General features: G+C 37.7%; 4 protein-coding genes across 7 annotated transcripts; 3 read left to right on the forward strand and 1 right to left on the reverse strand.

Moving 5' to 3' along the window:
• The first annotated feature begins 2114 nt into the window (after nucleotides 1-2114).
• On the forward strand, nucleotides 2115-5033 carry LOC125193071 (superoxide dismutase [Cu-Zn]-like). Of its 2 annotated transcripts, none has more exons than XM_048090788.1 (8): nucleotides 2115-2268; nucleotides 2963-3057; nucleotides 3141-3242; nucleotides 3358-3453; nucleotides 3784-3815; nucleotides 3902-3977; nucleotides 4400-4453; nucleotides 4812-5033. In XM_048090788.1, exons 2-8 carry the CDS (start codon nucleotides 2982-2984, stop codon nucleotides 4832-4834), a joined length of 459 nt encoding a protein of 152 aa, XP_047946745.1. In that variant the 5' UTR covers nucleotides 2115-2268; nucleotides 2963-2981; the 3' UTR covers nucleotides 4835-5033. The 2 variants fall into 2 exon arrangements, with proteins under 2 accessions (XP_047946745.1, XP_047946746.1); XM_048090789.1 differs by having other exon boundaries at nucleotides 2165-2308.
• Nucleotides 5034-5653: 620 nt separating this feature from the next.
• Nucleotides 5654-7707, forward strand: LOC125193066 (pentatricopeptide repeat-containing protein At2g36980, mitochondrial). 2 transcript variants are annotated; one of them, XM_048090782.1, is made up of 2 exons: nucleotides 5746-5882; nucleotides 6058-7707. In XM_048090782.1, the coding sequence occupies exons 1-2, from the start codon at nucleotides 5870-5872 to the stop codon at nucleotides 7638-7640; spliced, it is 1596 nt and encodes a 531-aa protein (XP_047946739.1). In that variant the 5' UTR covers nucleotides 5746-5869; the 3' UTR covers nucleotides 7641-7707. The 2 variants fall into 2 exon arrangements, with proteins under 2 accessions (XP_047946738.1, XP_047946739.1); XM_048090781.1 differs by having other exon boundaries at nucleotides 5654-7707.
• Nucleotides 7708-7805: 98 nt separating this feature from the next.
• LOC125193068 lies at nucleotides 7806-11674 on the reverse strand. 2 transcript variants are annotated; one of them, XM_048090784.1, is made up of 9 exons: nucleotides 11453-11674; nucleotides 10275-10607; nucleotides 9899-10019; nucleotides 9468-9762; nucleotides 9280-9352; nucleotides 8932-9022; nucleotides 8766-8845; nucleotides 8320-8468; nucleotides 7806-8227 (listed from the first exon to the last, which is right to left on the reverse strand). In XM_048090784.1, the coding sequence occupies exons 1-9, from the start codon at nucleotides 11537-11539 to the stop codon at nucleotides 8197-8199; spliced, it is 1260 nt and encodes a 419-aa protein (XP_047946741.1). In that variant the 5' UTR covers nucleotides 11540-11674; the 3' UTR covers nucleotides 7806-8196. The 2 variants fall into 2 exon arrangements, with proteins under 2 accessions (XP_047946741.1, XP_047946742.1); XM_048090785.1 differs by lacking the exon at nucleotides 8320-8468 and having other exon boundaries at nucleotides 11453-11669.
• A 5077-nt stretch (nucleotides 11675-16751) lies between these two features.
• Nucleotides 16752-18146, forward strand: LOC125194584 (peroxidase 3-like). The gene is made up of 4 exons (XM_048092843.1): nucleotides 16752-16964; nucleotides 17039-17230; nucleotides 17313-17478; nucleotides 17743-18146. The coding sequence occupies exons 1-4, from the start codon at nucleotides 16752-16754 to the stop codon at nucleotides 18144-18146; spliced, it is 975 nt and encodes a 324-aa protein (XP_047948800.1).
• The last annotated feature ends 4342 nt before the right edge of the window (nucleotides 18147-22488 follow it).

Consider the following 22488-nt stretch of genomic DNA (forward strand, 5'->3'; position numbering starts at 1 on the left):
AGCATTAGCAACAGTGGTCTATCTCCAGAATCCATCTCTCAATTTTCTCTTGTCACGTCAGGAGATCCATCTCAGATCCTACCTCCCTACAGTGAGAGTCTATTCCACAGCCTATCTCAAAGCTCATCTCATTTCCACATCATCACTATTTCTTTTAATATCAATGTCTAAATATTTTAAATTAAAATATACATAATAAATTAATTCTTCGTTGTATTACAATATTGGAAAAAAGAATACAACGAGAAGCAGATTTCAATAAAATAATAAAAACAAAAAAATTGAGATTGAGATTGAGATTGTAGAGGGATGAATGTGAATTGATGAGGAATGAAGTATATATAGTGGATAAAAGATGAATAATTTTTTTTTAAAAAAAGGGGAGATCGGCTGGGCCGATTTATCGGCCTTGGGGTGGAGGTGGAAGGGAGTGGCCTGGGAGGGGGATCACTCAACCCTTGCGACCGGCCTCCATTGCTAATGCTCTAACGCGTCTGATAACACTAAAGAGGACATTGTTCGGTTAAAAGCAGGAGGCAGCTCGTAAAGATGTGGAGCGCATTATTCACCTATAAAGTTCAAGAGATCGCAATTCGGGTGCTTCTATGTGTGAAGAACAAGTTCATGCTCTCCCCCAAGAAGACCTGATTGAAGAATTTTGGATATATTAACATTTTCAAGAGAATAAGAGTTAAACGTGGAGCTTGCATAAAGAGGAACAACATGTACTGTAATAAAAATGTAAAAGAGAGGTACATTTATTTTATTCTTTAGCCAAGGAAGAGAAAACAACTGTGGTTTTTAGTTTAAGCCACCATTTACGGGAATTAATTAGGGGCTAGATAGGGAATTAATTTATTTTATTTTTAAATAAAGAAATTATAGAGAATAAATTAATGCTTAGGTATAGACTACCGAGTTAGTCGTTAATGGACAGGACTGAGGAGATTGTAGGCTATTTTGAAAGAATTTTTGTGGCAAGTAAAATGGGGAGTGAAGAGTAGTGTGATCCAAGCCGTCCATCAAAATTAAATTCAAAGAAAGTGTTCGCCGGTCACCAATTGCAACCTCGTGGCAGGTTTTGCAAGTCAAAACCCGCTAGCCCACGCGCACCTGATTTCCACTCCTTAATTAACATTGTTTATTATATCTTGAAAAAATTAAAATGTAAATCTTTCTAAATAAAATAGTTTTGGACTTTTGGTGGGATATATTTAATTTTATTTAAAAAAATAAATGCTAAAAATAGATGATAGGAGTATGATATTATCAAATACTCATTCTGTACCTACAAATAGTTCTCTTTTGTAATTTTAATAACTATATTTAAAATAGTTGTTATTTTAGATGGAGCGAGACACTAATGTTTTTTTATAGGATTTCCAGATAAAGGTATTACATTTGGTGAACAATACTTCCTCTATTCCACTTTAAATGGATCATTTCTTATTCGCATAAAATTTTATACTCCCTCCATCCCAGATTAAGAGTCACTTTTTGCCATAAAAGTTTGTCTCAGTTTAAGAGTCACTTTTAGAATTTGTCATATTTGGTCATACAATTTTACCCCATTCTTTATCAAAATTACATAAAAATTTCATTATTTACATTAAAATAAATCAAAACAAAAATCAAAAGTTAAAAGGGATCCACCTTCAACCAACTCCACCATCTGACTTCATTTATTAAACACTCCACCATCTCACTTCATTTATTACACACTTCAACTCTTTCTTAAAATTCGAGCCATAATAATTAATAAGTAACTTCAAATATGGGACGGAGAGAGTATAATTTTATTTTATGAGTTGAGTGGAGAGAAAATAAAATAGAATAATGATATTTCTATTTTAAGAGATCCGTCACTTAAATGGGATGGATGGATTACAATATGGCTTATAATGTTACATCAAAGAAATATATTTTATTATCGACCCTAATTTAATTTTAAATAATATCAATAAAATTGAATTATAAACCAGTGAAAATAGCTATACTAATTGTGAACAAAGAGCGTGGCGCGTGTAGTAAAATGGGGGTTACAAATAGAATCGGCGCTATAAACGATGACCATACATTGGTCATTTATTGACTTCAAATTAAAATGACGGAATTAAAAATCGAATTAAATTACTACTACTAATTTTATGGTCTTCACCTACCCATTTTCTGAGTTTTAATTTTAACTAGAATCTTCCATTTCTCAGTATTTCATTCTCGCTCGCTCTCAGTTCTCAGCTCTATTACTTCAATCAGGGGTGTTCTGAGGTAAAATTTATTCATTACCAGACTATCAGAAAACTATCAGGTGTTTCATCAATTTTAATTACTGTTTATCGATTCATTCTTCGGATTTTTTCTAATTAAAATGTGAATTTGACTTGATCTGTTGTTTACTTTCTGCTTATAATTCAATCTATTTTTGATCTGGCCTGGATCTGACTATGCTAGTTCGTTTTTACCCCTTTTGTTTGCGTTTGTTGTATGTAGGTTGGTTTAGTTTTCAGCACGTCCTCCTATTTGTGTGATTCACTCTGTCGTTAGTATATGGATGGTTGAATAGTCTGGATCTTTCATCTTATGGCTCAGTATTTATGTGTTCGAGTCTGGTTTATATTCTGGAATTGATTCTTTCTGTTTAATTGATGTTGGCAAAAATTAAACAAATTTTCATGTATGAAATGAAGTTCTTAAGAGTAGTGAGATCTTTTCTTAGTTTTAACACCTGAAAGGTGCTATAAGTGTAGGCAATGGATTTGTCGTCTTTCGTAGCATGAGTTGATCTTTTCTGAGGCATTTGGTCGCATTTCTATGTCATATAACCAATCTGATCTGAATCTTCTCTACTTTTCGCTATGTTCTGTGATATGCTCTGTATTGACCATTTAACTGGATGCTTAGTTTTGTGATGGTATTTTGTTTTGCACAAGATGATTGAGGTGTTTCCTTCTGAATTTTGTAGATCACACAAGTAGATAATCATGGTGAAGGCTGTCGTAGTTCTTAATAGCAGCGAGGGTGTTAGTGGCACCGTCAGCTTCACCCAGGAGGGAGATGGTATCTATCATTGTCATGTAATCAGTTGATGTAACTACATGTTTGTGTTATAGATGCTTAGTTTCTTTTCCTTTTCTGTGCAGGCCCAACAACTGTCACCGGAAACCTTTCTGGCCTTAAGCCCGGACTCCATGGCTTTCACGTGCATGCCCTTGGTGACACCACTAATGGTTGCATGTCGACTGGTAATTTTTTGCACTATTTGTGATGGCTCTGTTGTACATTAAATAAATTTATGATTTTTTATCATTTGCCAAAAATTGTTTGATTGAAATTGGTCAATGTGTATCCAAATCTCAGGTCCTCACTTCAATCCTAATGGCAAAGAGCATGGTGCTCCCGAGGATGAGGTTCGCCATGCTGGTGATCTTGGGAATATCACAGCTGGAGAAGATGGTATATACCCATAATTTTACTTAAAAAGTCTTTAATGTATCTTTCTTAGGTATCCATGTTAACTTTATTGTTTATTCACTAGACTGTCTCACATTGGTTAGAGTTTCAAGTTCCTGATCTCCAAATTTAGTGGCACTTGTTATAATGGATTATAACATATTTTATTGGTAAAACAACTTGAAAGCCACATTCTATTTTGCTTTTGCCATTTTCTCTTTCTTGATTTGCTTGCGCTCATTGATGCTTATGATTTATTAATTATTATGAATCTGACATTTTGTAATCTTGAATCCCCTCTGACTCCAACACCATTCTGATATCTTGTTTCAGGCACCGCATCATTCACCATTGTTGACAAGCAGGTGTTTTTCTTCCCCACTATCTTATAAATACCTAAGGTTATTTTCTTGATCAAGTGTATTAAAATTCCTATTAATTTCTCTGCCAGATCCCACTGAGTGGACCACATTCCATCATTGGAAGAGCAGTTGTTGTTCATGGTGATCCTGATGATCTTGGAAAGGGTAGGCCTTTCTGCTACTTTCTGTTCCTAGTAATTTGCTTATAAAGTTGGCATGTTCTTTAAAATAAGAAAAATGAATTGTACCTTTAAAGCTCATCTAATCGATCATCTGATCCTCCTGGAGCAGACTGACTCGAATACAAAAACCATTTGTTAATATCTTTCCGTGTGGGACATCATTGTAAGCACTAACTAGTTATTCTTCTACAAATCTGCAACAATCTCATAAGTTAATTTGAGTAATTTTTGCTCTCCAATTTGTTGACTCTACCCACTGATGTAACATTGTAAGCTGTAACTGTATTCCTGCTGAGCCACTAGTATACCACCATAGTATTTTTCTGTGGTTATTTTTATGCCCCCATAATCCCATTTATGTCTAACTATATCCTATCTCCTTACGTTGTTACTATGTTATCTCAGGTGGACATGAATTGAGCAAGAGCACTGGCAATGCTGGTGGTAGAATTGCTTGTGGTAAGTGTAATCATCTTTCTGCACTAATCAAACAAGAATAGTAGTAATTTGTGATAGATAGATACTAGATAGATAGATGATAGATAGATCAAACCACCTATTTCAAGGTCAAAAGACTAAATGCATCCATACGCCACAGTCAAAGTATTCAATAATGAGCCAGTTATTTTTCGCTCAACCAATTGTTGCAGAATGAGTGGATCCTTGAATTGTCACCATTTGAATTGTCTATGTAGTTCGTTCCACACCAATAAACAGATAACTTCAAAACAGCTTAGTGCAAAAGACAATGACAACAATAGATTCTGACGAAGAAGCATGAGACATTCATCCACTAACTTTGTTTGTTTTGTTGCAGGTATTATTGGCCTTCAGGGCTGAGCAAACTTGGTTGTGCACTCTACTTAATCATGGCTTGCACTGCGTCTCCTGCATTTACTTGTTAGAAGTACCCTATATCATTTCCAATTTCCTAATAAAATTTTCTTGTTGAATTGGACTACATTTCCATCTCTTGTGTTTTGTACTTCAGTTTAAGCAAGAAATTAGAGTGCCGTATAAAAAAATTGTCTTCACTGCATATTGTTGATTAGCACATATCAATTGCTTTCTTAGTACTACTACTAAATATTGATCGGGATGGAGATGTCTGTTAGTATCAAGAGTAATGTTTTTGTGGGTCTTTTAACTGGAGATGAGCTATATCAGAGTCGATAGCTGGAGATGACTGATATTTGGTCTTTGGCATTATCCACTCATTCGATAGGCCAATTCACACCCACACTTGAAGACCATGACTCTAGATTTATGTTAGTACATCTAAACATTGGTTAAAGATTGTGAATTCGTAAGATTTTAGCCTATACTCTCAATTAATCTATTTTAACTTGGAAATGATTGCAAATTTGGAAATGTGAATTTAAAAACATCAACAATTCGAGGATTTTAGTCTATAATCACAATTAATCTATTTTAAGCTGTAAATTATTTCAGATTTGGAATTGTGGATTCAAACAAATGATTGCAAATTTGGAATTGTTAATTTAAACAAACCAACAATTCTAAAATCACAAATTTATCATTCCAACGCGGAAATTATTACAAATAGAGCCTAATTCATGTCCGAATAATACCGTTTGTAAATATGAGAATCTAGATGAAAATGTATTCAGTTTCAGACTTTCAGTAAAGGAAGTTAAGTTCATCAACCAAGAACACTTACATGGTTTCACTCCTGTAACTTCAAGAATTCCAACACTTCCCCAAATATTTTCATGGATTGACCTCTAAAAATTCAGGTCCAATGCGCTCACACTTGGTTGAAGTCACTTCCAAGATTGCGGCCATAGCTAAATCAGGCAACATATCGCGCGCTCGCAAACTGTTCGATGAATTGTCCCACAGAGATACCATTGCATGGAACGCAATGGTGAGCGGATATTTGCATCTGGGCCTCTATCAAGAAGCTCGATCGTTGTTCAATTCCATGAGATCGAGCAATGTCAAGCCCGATCACTTCACGTGCACTGCAGTGCTAAGCACGTGTGCCGCGTTGAAAGATAACAAATCCGGCCAAATGCTTCATGCCCTTGTCGTTGTTTCAGGGTGCAGTCTGTTCATGCCTGTGAATAATGCACTTATCGATATGTACGGGAAATGCCTAAGAGCTCGAGAGGCTAATGCAGTGTTTTCAGAGATGGGGCATAGGAATGAGGTCTCGTGGTGCTCGTTGCTCTTTGCTTATTCAAATGCCGGTCTTCTTGAAGAATCGCGTAGTGTTTTTCATGATATGCCGCTAAAAGTGGTCATAGCGTGGAATACTATCATTGCTGGTTATGCAAAGTGGGGAGAACTACAATGGTGTTTGAGTTTTTTCAAGATGATGTTAGAGGAATCTTTCAGGCCTGATCAGTGGACTTTGAGTGCAGTTTTGAATGCTTGTGCTGAAACAAGTGAGCCGTGTTATGGTCATATGCTACACGGATTTATCATAAAAAGTGGATGGAGTTCTGCAGTGGAGGTTAACAATTCGGCTCTTAGTTTCTATACCAACTTCGGTGAAAAACATGAGGTTCTTGAAGTAGTCCAGGCTGTTGGGATGTGTACTGATGTTTCGTGGAATGCAATTATCGATGCTTATATGAAGATAGGTGATCTTCAAGAAGCTCATCTTGTGTTTCAGCGTATGCCTGAAAAGAATCTTATCTCATGGACATCAATGATCACTGGATACATGAGAAACGGGCGTGGAGAGTGTGCTTTAACCTATTTTATTGATATGATGAGGAATCGAATTAGGCCAGATGATATTGCGGTAGGAGCTACTCTACATGCTTGCTCGAACTTGGCAACGCTAGGCCATGGTAGAATGGTCCATGGCTGTGTAATTCGATATGGTTTTCATGCTCACGCCTACGTTGGCAATGGCCTTGTGAACATGTACGGAAAATGTGGGGACATTTGCAGCTCGTACAGAGCTTTTGCAGATATTTCTGAAAAGGATTTGATCTCCTGGAACACGATGTTATTTGCATTTGGATTGCACGGGCATTCTAGCGAAGCTCTAGGCATTCTTGAAGAAATGGTGGCTTCTGGGATGAAGCCAGACAATGTGACCTTCATAGGTTTATTGATGACTTGTAACCACTTGGGTTTGATCAACGATGGCCTCTTCCTTTTCGAGTCAATGACTTCGCGCTATGGCATTTCTCCTGAAATCGAGCATGTGGCTTGTGTGGTGGATATGTTAGGAAGAGCCGGACAGTTGGAGAGAGCAAAAGAAATAGCAGATAAATATGCAGAGTCGAAAAATGTGAGTGTTGGCTCATTGGAGGCTCTTTTTGGGTCATACTCGTCGCAGGGTTGTGTTAAGATGGGTGCGGAAATAGCAGAACAGCTGCAGCTGGTGAAGCCCGGTGATGAGATGAGCTATGTGGTGCTGTCGAATATGTATTCAGCTAGCGGGCAGTGGAGACGAGCGGAGACTTTGAGGAAGGCAATGGCTGACCGCGGCATTAAGAAAATGCCCGGCTGCAGCTGGGTCGAAGTGAGGAATCAGGTTGCGGCATTCGTTGCTGGGAGCAACTCTTGCTTGTGCAAGGAAGATGTGCATATGATGCTATCTGTTCTTGGATTTGAAATGAGATTCCCCATATCTTTTCCTTCTATCTGGGATGGGATCACATAGCCTTTCTTGCCACAAAAAGACTCTTGAAATTCAGCTTTCTTTACCCTTTCAGAAAATCAGCAGACTTGAAAAGTAAGTTATGTCAGCTAATTGAATTTCATTTTTACACACATTACATTCTAATTTCCTACATCACAATATGCTTATAAAGGGAAAAGAGTTATATGTAACTCAAATAATAACAGATAATATCATCTCCTTTTTGTTTATCACCACCAAAAATGACAATACCACTTGCTACTACATGTCAAACTAATATCAGTACAAATTTTCACTACCCTGTAGGCCCCTTGATAGAGCGGAAATCTCGGAGTTTCAATATGCAATTGAGCTTCTGCAGTAACCCTGAGTTAGCCTCTTCGTTTTACTGCAGGGCAACGTTCCTGCAACATCATGCAGGCTACAAGGAAATACACGGCGTGTTTCTCTGATTTCATCTCTCTCAGCTGGTGTCACACTAGCTCGGAGGGCTGTGCTTCTCGAGACCACCACCAGGAAATCTGTATGTATATAGTGTGGAGGAGCATAGCCGTCCCAAGCCCTAAGAACGACGCGATCAAGATGGCGTAAATTGCTGACAAGTGAAGCTGCCAGATCAAGAACATGCCATCAAGTACTAATTTTTCCTGGGGCGTAAAATACTTTTTATACAGGATTAATTGGTTTATAATACACGAACTTTGCCTTGATTTTGTTTTTTGCACACGACTTTTGGATCTTCTTCTCTGATACACATACTTTACATTGTTTGCAATTTTTTCTTGATTTCGTTTTCCAGATGATTTGAATGCGGGACGACATGCCCGTGCTTTCTAGCTGCCAAGCCAGCTTCAATCTCGTCGGAAAGCAAAATCATGAGAAATTTCAAACAATGTACAAGTCTGTGTATTCGAGAACAAAATTTAACAGACCTGTGCATAACCTAATTCGGGGCAACTTCGTGATTTATGATCCAATTAGCCTTTTTTATATAAGCCTAGGCATTTAGACTCAGTTTCATAAAGCACCATTCTGTTACAAATCCTAAGTTTCGTGATTCATAAACGAAACAATTGCTTGTAATAAAAACCCAAGAAGTTAGAAACTTTTAGAATAGAAAAAAGGCAAAATTTGAGTAATTCTCACCAAATTGTAGAAAACGTGGAGAATCAAGGCCACAAGAGCAAACTCAAGCCCCGCATAAGTCCATGCATGCTCTTTAAGTGCTGCATAAGAAATAAACTATGTTTGGATCAATATTCTCCCACACAAAAAAAAAAAAAAATCATTTTGAGCTTTATCGAGCACAAACCAAGAACCACAGCAAAAATTGACGAAGTAAGACCCAAGGTGAAAGCGAATGGAGCAGAAATCACAAGCGCTTGGTTTTTCATATCCTCGGTCTGCAGATGGAAAAACATTCCTCAAGAATAAAATCATATGACGATGGGAGACGTTTACCACTTCACTGTGAGTGATATATTGGATAAAAAATCATAGGATTGTGTGTTAAAGGTTTACATGATCATGCTATGTGGTGGATTACTTTATAGTATTGTTTTAATCTATCTAAGCTATCGCCCCATGTAAACACCCTCCCCCCTGAAGCAATCAGAAAATGCAAACATTTAAACTAGCATCTTATTGTCTAATATCTCACCAGTAGCTGCTCGATGAAGAAGAAGTAGCATATTGTAGTAATCAACACGAGCACCACAAAATCTTGCCAGGCACTGAGTAAATATAGATTCAGAAGTTGATCAATAACTAATTCAAGAAATCTGTAGAATGAAACATCAATATCCGGTGAAGTTCATTGTTTAGTTTAACTAACACAGAAGAAATCACCTTATTGACTGATGTATGGGCATTTCTCCGGTCTCTCTTTGAGCAGGTGGAGCTATTCGAAGCAAAGTGACGGGCAGATTCACAACTTCGTTACGACAGACTTCACAGTATCTGTTTCCCTTCCTGCTAAACCATTCTATTGCACATTCTCGATGTAAAAGTTCGAGTGCTCCTTTACAAAGGCATGCCAGCTTGAACGTATCTCTTTCTTCACAGGTGTCCAAACAGATCCTGCACACCACTTCTTCTTCGGGAATCTCTTGATCCTCGTGGATAGGAGCAGGGCTTATTTGACCTATCTTGCAACAAGCAACACTAAGAGGTCAAAAACTCATGCAGCATCATAAATCATCAGGTTTATGACATTAGTATTGCATACACCTAGTCAATTTATATTGGAGAACAGAAAAAAAGACGAATGAATAACATACCGCTATTACTATGTGAAGCTTGATTTTCACGGGAGTTTAACGATAAAGATCTCACAATGAAGTAATTCCTCCTCCCTGGCACAGAGAGTGACCTCGAGACAGCAACTCTAGCTGCAGTTTCCTGTGATAAGTTGCAGAGTAAGACATTTGCAAATTCGTTGTATATAAGTGGTCTGTGGCGACAGTCACCTAACAGTAAGGTAAGATAACAAATATTCATTAGTTTTAATGCAGCATAGATAGTAGAAGAGAACCATAAATACAAGTCTCTGAAAATCTAGCTCGTAGACACACATGGCTCGACCAAATTTTCGAACATACAAGAAGATGTATCAACAAAATTTAATAAGTATACAGAGTTGAGAGGCAAAAGTACATGTGATCTGTGTCTTTCACTGAGTGTCTTAGGCGACAAGTACGAGGCAGGTGTTACTGGAACGGAAGCACACTTTTGCCAAGGCGAGATATTTGAAAAGGCGGGGCTCTCGGGGAGAGGTGCCTTATCTGAACTGAGAAGAGGGCTTCTTTCACCCTCCAAAGGAGCTTTCTTCTTCTTAAAGCTGAGCGAGTGAAAGAAACCCTTGATACTGCGACTTTTTGAGAAAATACCTGGTCTCGGAGGTATTTGAAGAGTTAGGTGATCTGCACGCTGTGTACTCGGATCTGGATTAGCAGCCGTATTTGTAGAGTTTCTACTAACTGATTCAGCCTACGTGCAGAGGTAATTGCATTGTCAAAAAAAATGTTCGTATCATAAGCTAATAGATTATCATACAACTACAGAGTTTGGGGAACATAGAATGTGATTGAAAAAACAGCAGCCAGTCACCCTTTCCATCTATGTAAAATAAAGGGGCTGAAGGGAACTTCAGCAAGCAACCAAATCGAGGAAGACTCGTTCATATTAACTACACAAGCCATACAAACTTAGAATGGAGTAAGTCATCAAATATACATCAAAATACTGTGATTGAGAGTTGAGAAAAATTGGGAATATGCAAATTATTCCCAAGGTGGATATCTAGCTCATCTTCCACATTAGTTCAGTTATACTATACCAACATTTTGTCTGTGCAACAAAATGAATATATAACCCGAAGACTGGAAAAAAGCAATGACAAGGTTCAAGGTACTAAATAATTAGCACAATTACATTTTACAAGTATTGGATTTGAAACCAAGGGTACTAGAATTACCAAATCACTCAAATAAGAAAGAGAAATACATGAGCAGAAGATTTCCTAAATTACTTAAACATCCAAAAAAAGTAACTACTGTTTCTGTTCTTGTTGCCTCTTGAGATGCATATGCATATAAATGAAAGTTACTATTTTGACTACTAAAACATGATAAGAAGCCAATTCAGCACCATACAGCAACTTCTGTTTTTTCTTGTTTCTAATTGATTCTTGCAGACTCAACCTTCTCTCTAAAAATTATTTATTGTTTCAGCCACACTTGTTTTCTTTAGCAAGACAAAGCTACAAACTCCATCACCAGAGAAAAAAAACACACACACCAAAAACTGAACAGCGCATTAATCAGACGAACAACCTGTGATTCTAATCTTGGAAGGCTCTGAGTTAAAAGATGATCAGCTAATTGGCTGTTCACCTCACTACCTGCTCCTGAATTTTCCATACTGACCCACAAAAATGCAGACTTTCACCGAGAAAGATCAAATACTTCTCCCAAGAATCAAGTGTTATTTTTCCTGGAAATTTCGTGGGATCAAGTGTTTTCTAAGGAAGAATGAATGAGTGAATGATTACAACTTACAAGGAGTGATGAGGTCAGTAGGGTGTCTGTCTATAATTGCTTCGTATATTATCACCCTTACTATTAAATGTTTATTACTCAATCTACCCTTAACAAAAAAAACTAATTTTAACAATAATATATAACTAAGTATGTCCCAATAACATAAATGGATACCGGAGTAGTAAAATAGAAAAGACAGTTAAAAAAAGTGAATGAATTACTACTACAGATAAATGAGACGGATTTTACTAGAAAGAAAAAAAAAAAATTCAAAATAGAAGATGCCTATTTTGAACTACAGTGAAATACCGAAAAAATGTCTCCTCTATGAAATGGATGAAATATATTTTAACGTGTCAACTCAGTGGCGGATTTTGGGGGTGTGGGGGGGGGGGGGCCCCTTCCCGGTCGTTCGGAAGCCAAAACTTTCCCTTGAATCGAGCCGAAAATAGCATATCCGCCCCCTCCGTGGAGTGTAGAAATATACTTTGTTTTCAATAAATAGCATATAAAATGGAGTAGTCTAATGGTTTGTATGTTGATATTTTTCTAAGAGGTCTAATGATCAATCCTCAACAAGAGCATATTTTTTCCATTTTTTACTCTTTTAGTTTATCAATTCATATTTCTTTCTTATCATCAAAATAATACCTTTAAATACTTTATAAAATCTATTCATATTTGTTTAAATACTTTATAAAATCTATTCATATTTATTTTTTATCATCAAAATAATACCTTTAAATACTTTATAAAATCTAAACTTTTACTAATTTGCCTATATTTGCATGCTAATTCATGTTTATATTTTATTAACGAAGCTAGTGCTCATTAAATATTAATATAATATGATTTAATTAATTATTAAAAATATTAATAAATTAAATATTAAATATTAAATATTTAAATATTAAATTTTCGCCCCCACCATTTTCGGGGTCTGGATCCGCTACTGTGTCAACTCATAGTAAATTTTTGGACCAACTGTCCCATTAATTGAGAATTTGTGAGAGAATAGTTACTTGACTCGATAAATACCCTTACTAATATATAGTATATGAAAAAACACTATAAGTAGTTCATTTTCCGTATGCATCACTGATTTCGCAATCCCAAACAATTCCAAAAAAATTTGAGAAACTACATACGTGCATAATAAGGGGCCACAGCCAAGTGTGTCCCACTCTCACATGCAAGAAATGAAAATTGGTTGCGTCAATATCTCAAATATATTTCTTGTCTATCATTTTTATTATTTATGTCATACTGTATTATTTATATTTTGGACACATCTCATTGAACATGCATTTTCATTTCGTCGAAATTTGCATTGTCGTTTTGGATTTTAACTCGTATAAATTCAACCGCAGTGGCCTTTTTTCTATTATTAATTAAATAATGAAAGTACTAATTTTTCTTAATTGTCTCATTCGTATACAAATTATATTTTGATGATGCTTAAAATGGTACTCCATTTTCTAATTAGAGATGAAAAAAAAACTTAAGTATTTGAATTAATTAATGTCATTTCTAGCATCACTAAGAGCATCTCCATCCGTGCTCTTAGCTAAGAGCACGAAAGTGAGCCCGGACCCACTTTTACTCCTTGTCCTTAGCTAAGAGCACAACACCCATATCCGTGCTCTTAGCTAAGGACAAGCTCAAGGGTCTCACCATTCTATTATTCAATTTAAATACTTCAATTACTAAAAATATTTATATATTATAAAAATATACTCCCTCCGTCCCACTTAAAATGCAACATTTGGAAATCGGCACGGGATTTTATGTAGTGTTGTTTTGTGAGTGAATGAAGAGAGAGTAAAGTAAGAGAGATGAAAAAGTAGAGATAGAGTTGTTTCCATTTTAGGAAACGTTTCATTTTTAATGGGACAATCAAAAAAGGAAAACGTTTCATTTTTAATGGACAGGACAGGAGTATTAAAAAATAAAAATTACATAATTAAAATCCTAAAAATTAAAAATTGCATAATTAAAATCTTAAAAAATAAAAATACATAATTAAAATCCTAGAAAATAAAAAAAATACATAATTAAAATCCTACAAATTAAAAGATGAGAGAATGTAGATGATAGAATAGATGAAATGTGATTTTTTTTTTGTGTTGAAATGAAGGTATTTATAGATGAAAATGTGAATTTTGGGGGAAAAAATTTGAAAAATAAATTAAACGTGGGTAGAAAACGGATATAATTCTTTGGGAAGTGGGAAAATATTTTTTTCATTTAAAAACATTTTTTTAAATAAATTTCGATTTTTTTTTAAAAAAAATCTGAATATGCCAACGGCTATGCCGTTGGCCAATCAGAACACGCCACGTAAGGCTGCTCAGCGGTACGGACGTGCTCTTAGCTAAGAGCAGCGTCGTGCCGCTGGCACGGACGGACAGCTCGCAGCGGCGGACGAGCTCGTCCTTGCCGCTGGCGACGGACGGCCGACGAAAAACCTACCGTTGCGGATGCTCTAAAAGACGTTGTTTTGTATACGAATGAGATAACCAAGAAAAATTGAAAATTCATATTTTAATATTTCATTTCTAAATTTTATGAGATTCATTAGAATTTATTTAAATTTTATAATTTAATTGGCTATTATTCCTAAAAGAATGGAAGTAAAAGAAAAAGAGGAAAGTAGCATGAGATTAAGAAAGAGAGAAAAAACTTTAGATGCTGCTTGCTGCCTGCAAGTAGTTTGGGCCTAGAGGCCCTCGTTAGTAAATTGATTGGCCCAAAAATTAATAATCATTGGCCCACTATGAGGCTAATATATCGATACGTACGTTGTCCGCCATCGAATTACCAATATTTCACTTTAGAATTTATATGACTGTACGTCCATTTTTTGAAATATTCAATATTAGCGATTTCTGGGAAAAGAGAAGCGAGACAGTTTTTACGAGTGGAATTAGTTTCCTTTTGACAAAACTTATCATTGTCTATTTGTCTAAAAGAAAGAGTAGAAAGACGAAATAAGAATTTTAAGATTCAAATCACGATATGACTAGAATGGTACTTATAAGTTGTCAAAATATGACAAATTAACTAGTGATACTTACAGAAAATTATATACCGGTATTGGCCGTAATTTACAATAACATTCTTCAATCTTAGTAAGCTCCATACCTTATATGAGCATCATTTTCATATAATATGTTTAGTATTACTTTTTTATTACATTTAGTTTGATTTAATTACATTACATATTATTATTTATAAAAAGCAAACTCAAATTTATTATTTTATTCATTATTTAAAATTAGTGACGTCAAACAAGAATGATGCTTAAATAAATAGTAATATGATATCATATCATTTCCGTACTTAAAAATTAAAAGTTCTTTAAAAACGTAAAGCTTAGAAATTTGTGGTGCAATTGACTCTTTCAAACTGGATTCTTTCACTGGTTTTGAAATACTATCAAGTTGGGATTTGTTTTTTATTCTGTATTGAAATTCTAGGTTTGGTGCAATTTTTAGATTATATTGGTACTGAAAACAAATTGTGCTCATTTGGAAGCACCAATTCAATTTCATTTCGACTAAATCAACTTGATCCAGGAGGTATGAATGCCATTACAAGATCTAACTTATTAAACATATTTTTTTTAATAAAAAATCACATTTATATTATGAAACGCGTAAATAAGGGGAAATTAGAAAAACGGTTTAAACGTAATTTTCTTCGTTTGACAATTTCAATTCTTTCATCGCCTGAGTTATTTGGTATCAGAAGCACAAGCAGTATTGCTTAGTAATTAAGTGATAGCAACTAAGTTAGTCATTCAATCTTTGTTGTAGACATTAACCACTCAAAAATGGCCGAGGTAGTAGGTAGGAATGGATTAAACTACAATAGTTAACATTTTATTTAATTCCTCGAAAATATTAAGTGCAAATTGCCTATATAGTCATAAACTTTAAAATTATTTTGTTTTTTCCTATGAACTTTAAATGTTGTATAGTCATGAATTTTACCGGATTGTGTAAATTTCCCATTCGACCCAGCCGATAGATTTCCGACACAAACTTACCCTACGTGGTGCGTCGGAGGCGTGACTTGACAAATGACAAATTTTGGGTTCAATTCGAATTGTGGAACTAATGCTACTTTTATGCTGAATTCAATTTGTGAAATTCGATTTGTATGTTTATGTCGATTTGTATGCTAAATTCGATTTCTGGAATTCGATTTGTATGTTTTCATTTGTCTAGCTTGTATGTTTGTTATAAGTCTGGGGTCAGAGATTGAAGAGATAGAAGAGAAACGATCGGAATTAGTGGAGTTGCCAAATAATGCCTCCGGCGCACCATGTAGGATAAATTTGTGTTGGAAATCTATCGGGTCGGGTCAGATGAGAAATTTACACAGTCTAGTAAAGTTAATGACTTTTCATGCAATATTTAAAGTTCACGGAAAAAATCAAACTATTTTAAAGGTTCGTGACTTTACATGCAATTTGCCCAAATATTAAACATATTGTACGTACTTGAAAACTTAATTTATACAATATTGAAGAGACTCGTGTAAAGGACTACTCCTATAATGTGAAAAATATCCCAATTAGGAGTATTTAACATAAGAGTGCTAAATTTCACAAGATTGCGTACAAGCTAAAAGGTTCGATGCCTAGAAGAAACAGTCGGTAGAAATTGAGTCCTAACTTTAATTTCCTCAAACAAGCCCTTATAGGGCATTTCCCCTAAGATAAAAACAGTCATTAATTTTTTTGTGGTGGTTAATAGGTATGGAGGTAAAACGGTTATTGGATAAGCTTTACTCATAATTAAATAATAAGTACTATATAAGGAAAGATACCTAGAAATTGGCTGGCTCCCTTAGGTGTATGCAATTCCATATTTTATGATCTTTCCTAGACACCTTAGGTGTATAATCCTTTTTATCGCTACCCCTTTCTTCATAAGGAAATGGGTAGGTTTTTAAGGTTCATTTGTTGTAATAACATTTCTTGTAACTTGAGGATTGGTTATACAACAATCTTGCCTACAAATTTTGTACTACTATATAAATTGCCTAACTCGTTAGACATCCACATACAAAATTACTACAAATAATGGAAAATTTTAAATTCTCATACACCTTATTCTTGTTTTGCTCTCTAACATTTGAATTATGTAATTGTGGGGAGTTAAGGAAGAACTTTTATCGTACGAGTTGTCCACATGCCGAGCAAATCGTGCGAAACATAACTTGGAAAAATGCAGCAAGCAATGCTGCATTGCCTGCTAAGTTACTGCGGATGCATTTCCATGACTGCTTTGTTAGGGTGAGATTTTGTAGAGATTGAATTAATTAAATTTATGATTGATTATATAAGGTTTTTCTTTATTTTTTTTATAGGGTTGTGATGGCTCGATTTTGATAGACTCGACTATGAATAACACAGCAGAGAAAGATGCGGTCCCAAATAGGTCGTTGGCGGGATTTGAAGTCATCGACGAGATCAAGACTCAGCTCGAGCAGACTTGCCCTGGTAAAGTATCGTGCGCAGATATTGTAGCCCTAGCGGCCCGAGATTCTGTTTCATTTCAAGTAAGTTAGCATTTACTAAATCAGTGCAATAAGTGATGGAATCAGAATTTTTTTAATGAATTGATAATTAATGCAACCTCAGTTGGATATGTCGATGTGGGAAGTGCTAACTGGCAGACGTGACGGAACCGTGTCACGTGATTCGGAGGCTGTGGCAGAAATCCCTTCACCCTTCTCCAACTTCACTACCCTCAAGCAATCTTTTGCCAGTAAAAATCTCACGGTAAAAGATCTCGTTGTACTCTCAGGTAAAATTTTATTACTATCATTACTATGATTGATATTATTACCAATTTCATTGCACCTAATATATATTCCACTTATTTATTTCTATTATAAAGGATGATGTAATTCTCTTATTAAATCATAAAATTTCAATTTTTTACTATGGTCCCATGATATCCGGTAATTTCATAAGGTTTGACACATAAACTTCAATTTTGCCATATCAATTCATGGGACATTTGCGAAAAATTAAATTGATTTATTGTTGTATTTTCAAACTATAATAGGCGCACACACGATTGGCATGGGACACTGCAACTTGTTCAGCAATAGGCTGTACAATTTCACCGGAAAAGGGGACGCAGATCCGTCGTTGGACGCTGCTTACGCTGCTACTCTGCGATCGCAATGCCGGAGTTTATCAGATAACACGACGACGGTGGAAATGGATCCAGGAAGCTCGTTGGTGTTTGACAACCGTTATTTTTGGACGCTGTTACAAGGGCAGGGGCTTTTTCAGTCGGATGCCGCGCTTTTGACTAACAATATTGCAAACGGGATTGCGAATGAGATGTTGGTTTTCGGAAAATTCTTAACGGAGTTTAGCCAATCTATGAAGAGGATGGCTGCTCTAGGCGTTCTTACTGGGAATGCAGGAGAAATTAGGAAGAAATGCAGTGTTGTTAATTGATTTCTATTTTTAAGTTACTTTGTTGCTTTTGTTTAAATATATACTAGTTGCATATTACATTTTCTTTCTTTGTAATTTATTTGTAATATTTGTAGTAATCAATATGAGATATTGAGTAATTCGTGTATTGATGCATGCTTCATACAGTTAGCAAAGATTAATACAGTATTCATTAAGTGATGTTCGATAAGCTATCTCCTGGTTGTTAGACATTTACCACTATACCACTATACCACTATGCACAATTATTGATCATTCTTGATAAGCCATTTATTTAAGCTTGCTACAAAAAAATTAACTAAATTACTGGTATATGTATTCTTGATAAACCATTTATTTAGGTCTTCTAGAAGCCGTGATAATTTGTAAATGTTGAACCCTTGATTTGGAGGACAAAATGCAAGGTATTATATGTAGTATCATTAGTGAAGTACCTTGTGAAGGAAATTAGTTAAGAGATCCTCGTTGGAAAAATAAAGCGTAAAGATAATCAGTTCAAGGATAAAAGTAAAGGAGGTACTTTTATTAGAGAAATAAGAAAATACTTAGAGAAATAGTAATTGCAAGAGAGATATTTGAAAGTACAAACTTTGGTAACACATACACATACTTATGCAAAATGGCCAACACATCCCTGTACTACTCTACACATGTCACATCATACCAATACCACATTCACAATAAGAGTATCCGCAATGATGCTTAGGCCAGTCATAGGCCAGCAATAGGCCAGCCATTCTCTCCCCTGCCACGTCAGCAACACTAAAAAATCCACCTGCCACATCAGATTTAGGCCAGCCATAAGGCCAGCCGCAATAAAAATAATTCAAAATATACTACATTTACGGAATTAAAATTATGATTAAATTATGGAATTAAATTTACGACACATATACGGGAAAGATAATCCATTCCATTAAAAAAAAAAAAAAAAGTACAAAGATTTTAAAAGAAAAGTACATGATTTTTTTTTTTTTTTTTTTTTTTTTTTTAAAAAAAGGGCTTCCACACACGAGCCCCGCCGCTCTCTACTCCTCATCGCCGTCGCCGTCGTCGCCGCCGCTGCCGCCGCCGCCACCCGTGGTATCTGAGCCCACGTTGGAACCCGCTAGCCGTGCCCTCGCGATCTCCAAATCAACACGCATGCTCTCGAGCATCTCGTGAAGAAACATCTTCTCCGTGGGGTCGGTGGCGTTCTTCCACTCTTGGAAGACCTTGTACATCCGATCCCGCGTATGGTTACGCGAATGGAGAGTGTACTCGAGTGGGGGCGGGTGGGAGGGCGGAGGGAGGGTTTGGACCTCGCGGGGCGATAGGGGGATCCGCCCCTCGCAGCCCGGGGCTGCGCCCGCTTTTTGTCCAACCGGGCGGGGGGCGACCGAGTAAATGAAGGAGGGGGATGGAAACTCCTCAGCATCCGGGGGGAGGTCGTGGGATCCGCCGCTGCTGCCGCTGTAGTCGCCGCTATAGTTCGGTCCGCTTCTTCGGCCACCCGGCGTCGCACTCCCGCCGGAACTTCTCGGAGTCCTTCAGCAACAAGAAGCACTCCCGGAAGGTGAACTCCTTATACTTCCCCTCCAAGGGGAACCGACTCGCGGCTATCCTCCGGGCGTCGTCCTCATTCCTGCCCACTTCTCGAGCCGACGGAGGGCGTTGGCGTACAAATTCGCAAAACGGCCCACCGCGGCCCTGGTGCGTTCCCACCCCTTCCGGACCTCCTCGTTGCTGAAGTCCTTCCCCGTGCGGACGAGTGCCTCCTATAGGCAGCTCGATCTTCGCCCACATGTTGACGACCCGCTGGTTGTTCGCAACCAGCGGATCGTCGCACACCTCCAACCACCCCCTGGCCACCCCGGCGTACTCATCCTCCGTCCACTTCCTCCGGCCGGGGGTGTGGTCAACAGCGGGCTGCGATGACTCGCCGACCGCCTTGGCCTTCCCCCTCGTCTTCTTCTTCGGCGCGGCCCGCCTCGCCGGAACGGGAGTATCCGGATCCTCGAGATCGATCCCCATATCATGCAATGACGAGAAGGTCATCGCCAGTGAACTGCGTCTCCACCGGGGTCGACGTGTGAGACGAAGCCGCAAAAAATCAAGCGAGGGCCGATATACCGTGTCCCCTCCCGGTGACCCCTGAAACCCCCCCGCATCCCGGGATGCATACCGTCTTGCATTCCCCCCGACATCCCGCCCTGCCACATCATCCCCATCATCTGCTGCAAAGCATCATCTCCGTCTGCTGCATCCGGGGCATACCCCCCACCCGGCGCGCTGACTGCCCGCCACTCCCCTGCCCGCCGCCCGTCATCCCCCACGGCATACCCCCCTGCGCCCCCGGCGCATCGGCCATCATCCCCATCATCTGATTCCAAGGGATGTTAAACCCCGGGCCCATCTGCCCCCATCCAGATCCCACAGGTACCGTGGGAGTCCGAGATCCACTCGTCGCTGGGCTGGACTCGTTGTTGTAATCCATCGCTCGATGATGCTCTTGTACGGAAAGTTAGAGAGAGAGAAAACTCGTTAAAACAAGTGGTGCAAATGAAAATGAAACGAAAATCGCGTTTATATAGGTTTTTTTTTTAAAAAAAAAACAAAAACAAAAATGGGCGCTGGCCGATCGGGCCGCCACAATGGCGGCTAGCCGATCGGCCAGCGACGAGCGATCGGCCAGCCCACGCCGAAGCGCTAGCCGGTTTCGCTCTCGCCGACTGCAATGGTTCGGCTAGCCGATCGGCCAGCGCGACGAATTGGCTAGCCGGTCGCTAGCCGACCATTGCGGATGCTCTAACTACATACAACTATTTCTTTTACAAAATCAAGAATCAAGAATTTGGAAATTAGCTACTTTGGGAAGTCCACATGTGATTCTCACCAAATTTGGAAATAATTAAAACCCAAGAAGTTAGAAATTTAGAAGTAGAAAAAAAGGCAAAATATGAGTGATTCTCACCAAATTGTAGAAAATGTGGAGAATCAAGGCCACAAGAGCAAATTCAAGCCCCGCATAAGTCCATGCATGCTCTTTTAGTGCTGCATAAGAAGACATAAACTATGTTTGGATGAATATTCTCCCACACACAAAAAAAAATCATTTTGAGTTTTATTTAGCACAAACCAAGAACCACAGCAAAAATCGACGAAGTAAGACCCAAGGTGAAAGCGAATGGAGCAGAAATCACAAGCGCTTGGTTTTTCATATCCTCGGTCTGCAGATCCTCATTACTAAAATCATATGATGAGGGGGACGTTTACTGTGGCTGATATATTAGATCCAAAATAATAGGATTGCGTGTTAAAGGTTCGCATGATCACGCTATGTGGTGGATTGCTTTATATTGTTTTTATCTATATAAGTTATCGCCCCTTTTAAACACTCTTCTACCCATGAAGCAATCGGAAAATGCAAACATTTAATCTAGCATCTTATTGTCAAATATCTCACCAGTAGCTGCTCGATGAAGAAGAAGTAGCATATTGTAGTAATCAACACGAGCACCACAAAATCTTGTCAGGCACCGAGTATATACAGATTCAGAAGTTGATCAATAACAAATTCAAGAAATCTGTAGAATGAAACATCAATAACTAACTTACTGACTGATGTATGGCCATTTCTCCGGTCTCTCTTTGAGCATGTGGAGCTACTCGAAGCAAAGTGACGGGTAGATTCACAACCTCGTTACGACAGACTTCACTGTATCTGTTTCCCTTCCTGCTAAACCATTCTATTGCACATTCTCGATGTAAATGTTCGAGTGCTCCTTTACAAAGGCATGCCAGCTTGAACGTATCTCTTTCTTCACAGGTGTCCAAACAGATCCTGCACACCACTTCTTCTTTGGGAATCTCTTGCTCCCCGTGGACAGGAGCAGGGCTTATTAGATCTATCTGTTCGAAATTTGGGCTTCTACATGACTAATTTAATTTAATGTGTATAGCTATCTTTCAGTTGTCCAATTAAAGTGATTCAATAAAGATTAAAGTTTAGGCTTAAAGTGTATTTATTTGTTATGAAAATAAGTGTAGATACCATTTTGTGATTTTCTATTTGATGAGGGACCGAATAGAAAATAAAGAGGTTTATATTTAATATAAATATAAACTAGGGTTATGGTCCCCAGACGACAGAATAACATTCGATATCTCTGTATTCTCTCGGCAGACTATTGCGAAGAATGTCTCTGATTGTTTGGAAGATCCATAGCCACTGCAAAGCAATTCTACCGTTCAATTCGTTATGGATCAAGGTACGGTTCCCCTCTACAGTTTATCTCCTTCTCCGTTCTCGGTTACAGTTTATCTCCTTCTCCGTTCTCGGTTAATCATCATAGAGAGCTTT

The sequence above is a fragment of the Salvia hispanica genome, chromosome 6 (genome assembly GCF_023119035.1).
Source record: "Salvia hispanica cultivar TCC Black 2014 chromosome 6, UniMelb_Shisp_WGS_1.0, whole genome shotgun sequence".
In the NCBI taxonomy this organism is placed as follows: domain Eukaryota; kingdom Viridiplantae; phylum Streptophyta; class Magnoliopsida; order Lamiales; family Lamiaceae; genus Salvia; species Salvia hispanica.

Coding starts and splice junctions, on each gene's coding strand:
- LOC125194584 (XM_048092843.1), top strand. CDS start 16,752: ATGGAAAATTTTAAATTCTCATACACCTTATTCTTGTTTTGCTCTCTA. Junction 16,965..17,038: donor TCCATGACTGCTTTGTTAGG/GTGAGATTTTGT, acceptor TTTTTTTTATAG/GGTTGTGATGGCTCGATTTT. Junction 17,231..17,312: donor GAGATTCTGTTTCATTTCAA/GTAAGTTAGCAT, acceptor ATGCAACCTCAG/TTGGATATGTCGATGTGGGA.
- LOC125193071 (XM_048090788.1), top strand. CDS start 2,982: ATGGTGAAGGCTGTCGTAGTTCTTAATAGCAGCGAGGGTGTTAGTGGC. Junction 3,058..3,140: donor CTTCACCCAGGAGGGAGATG/GTATCTATCATT, acceptor TTTTCTGTGCAG/GCCCAACAACTGTCACCGGA. Junction 3,243..3,357: donor TAATGGTTGCATGTCGACTG/GTAATTTTTTGC, acceptor TCCAAATCTCAG/GTCCTCACTTCAATCCTAAT.
- LOC125193068 (XM_048090784.1), bottom strand. CDS start 11,539: ATGGAAAATTCAGGAGCAGGTAGTGAGGTGAACAGCCAATTAGCTGAT. Junction 9,763..9,898: donor AGCTTCACATAGTAATAGCG/GTATGTTATTCA, acceptor GTTGCAAGATAG/GTCAAATAAGCCCTGCTCCT. Junction 9,353..9,467: donor CCCATACATCAGTCAATAAG/GTGATTTCTTCT, acceptor ATATTTACTCAG/TGCCTGGCAAGATTTTGTGG.
- LOC125193066 (XM_048090781.1), top strand. CDS start 5,757: ATGCGCTCACACTTGGTTGAAGTCACTTCCAAGATTGCGGCCATAGCT.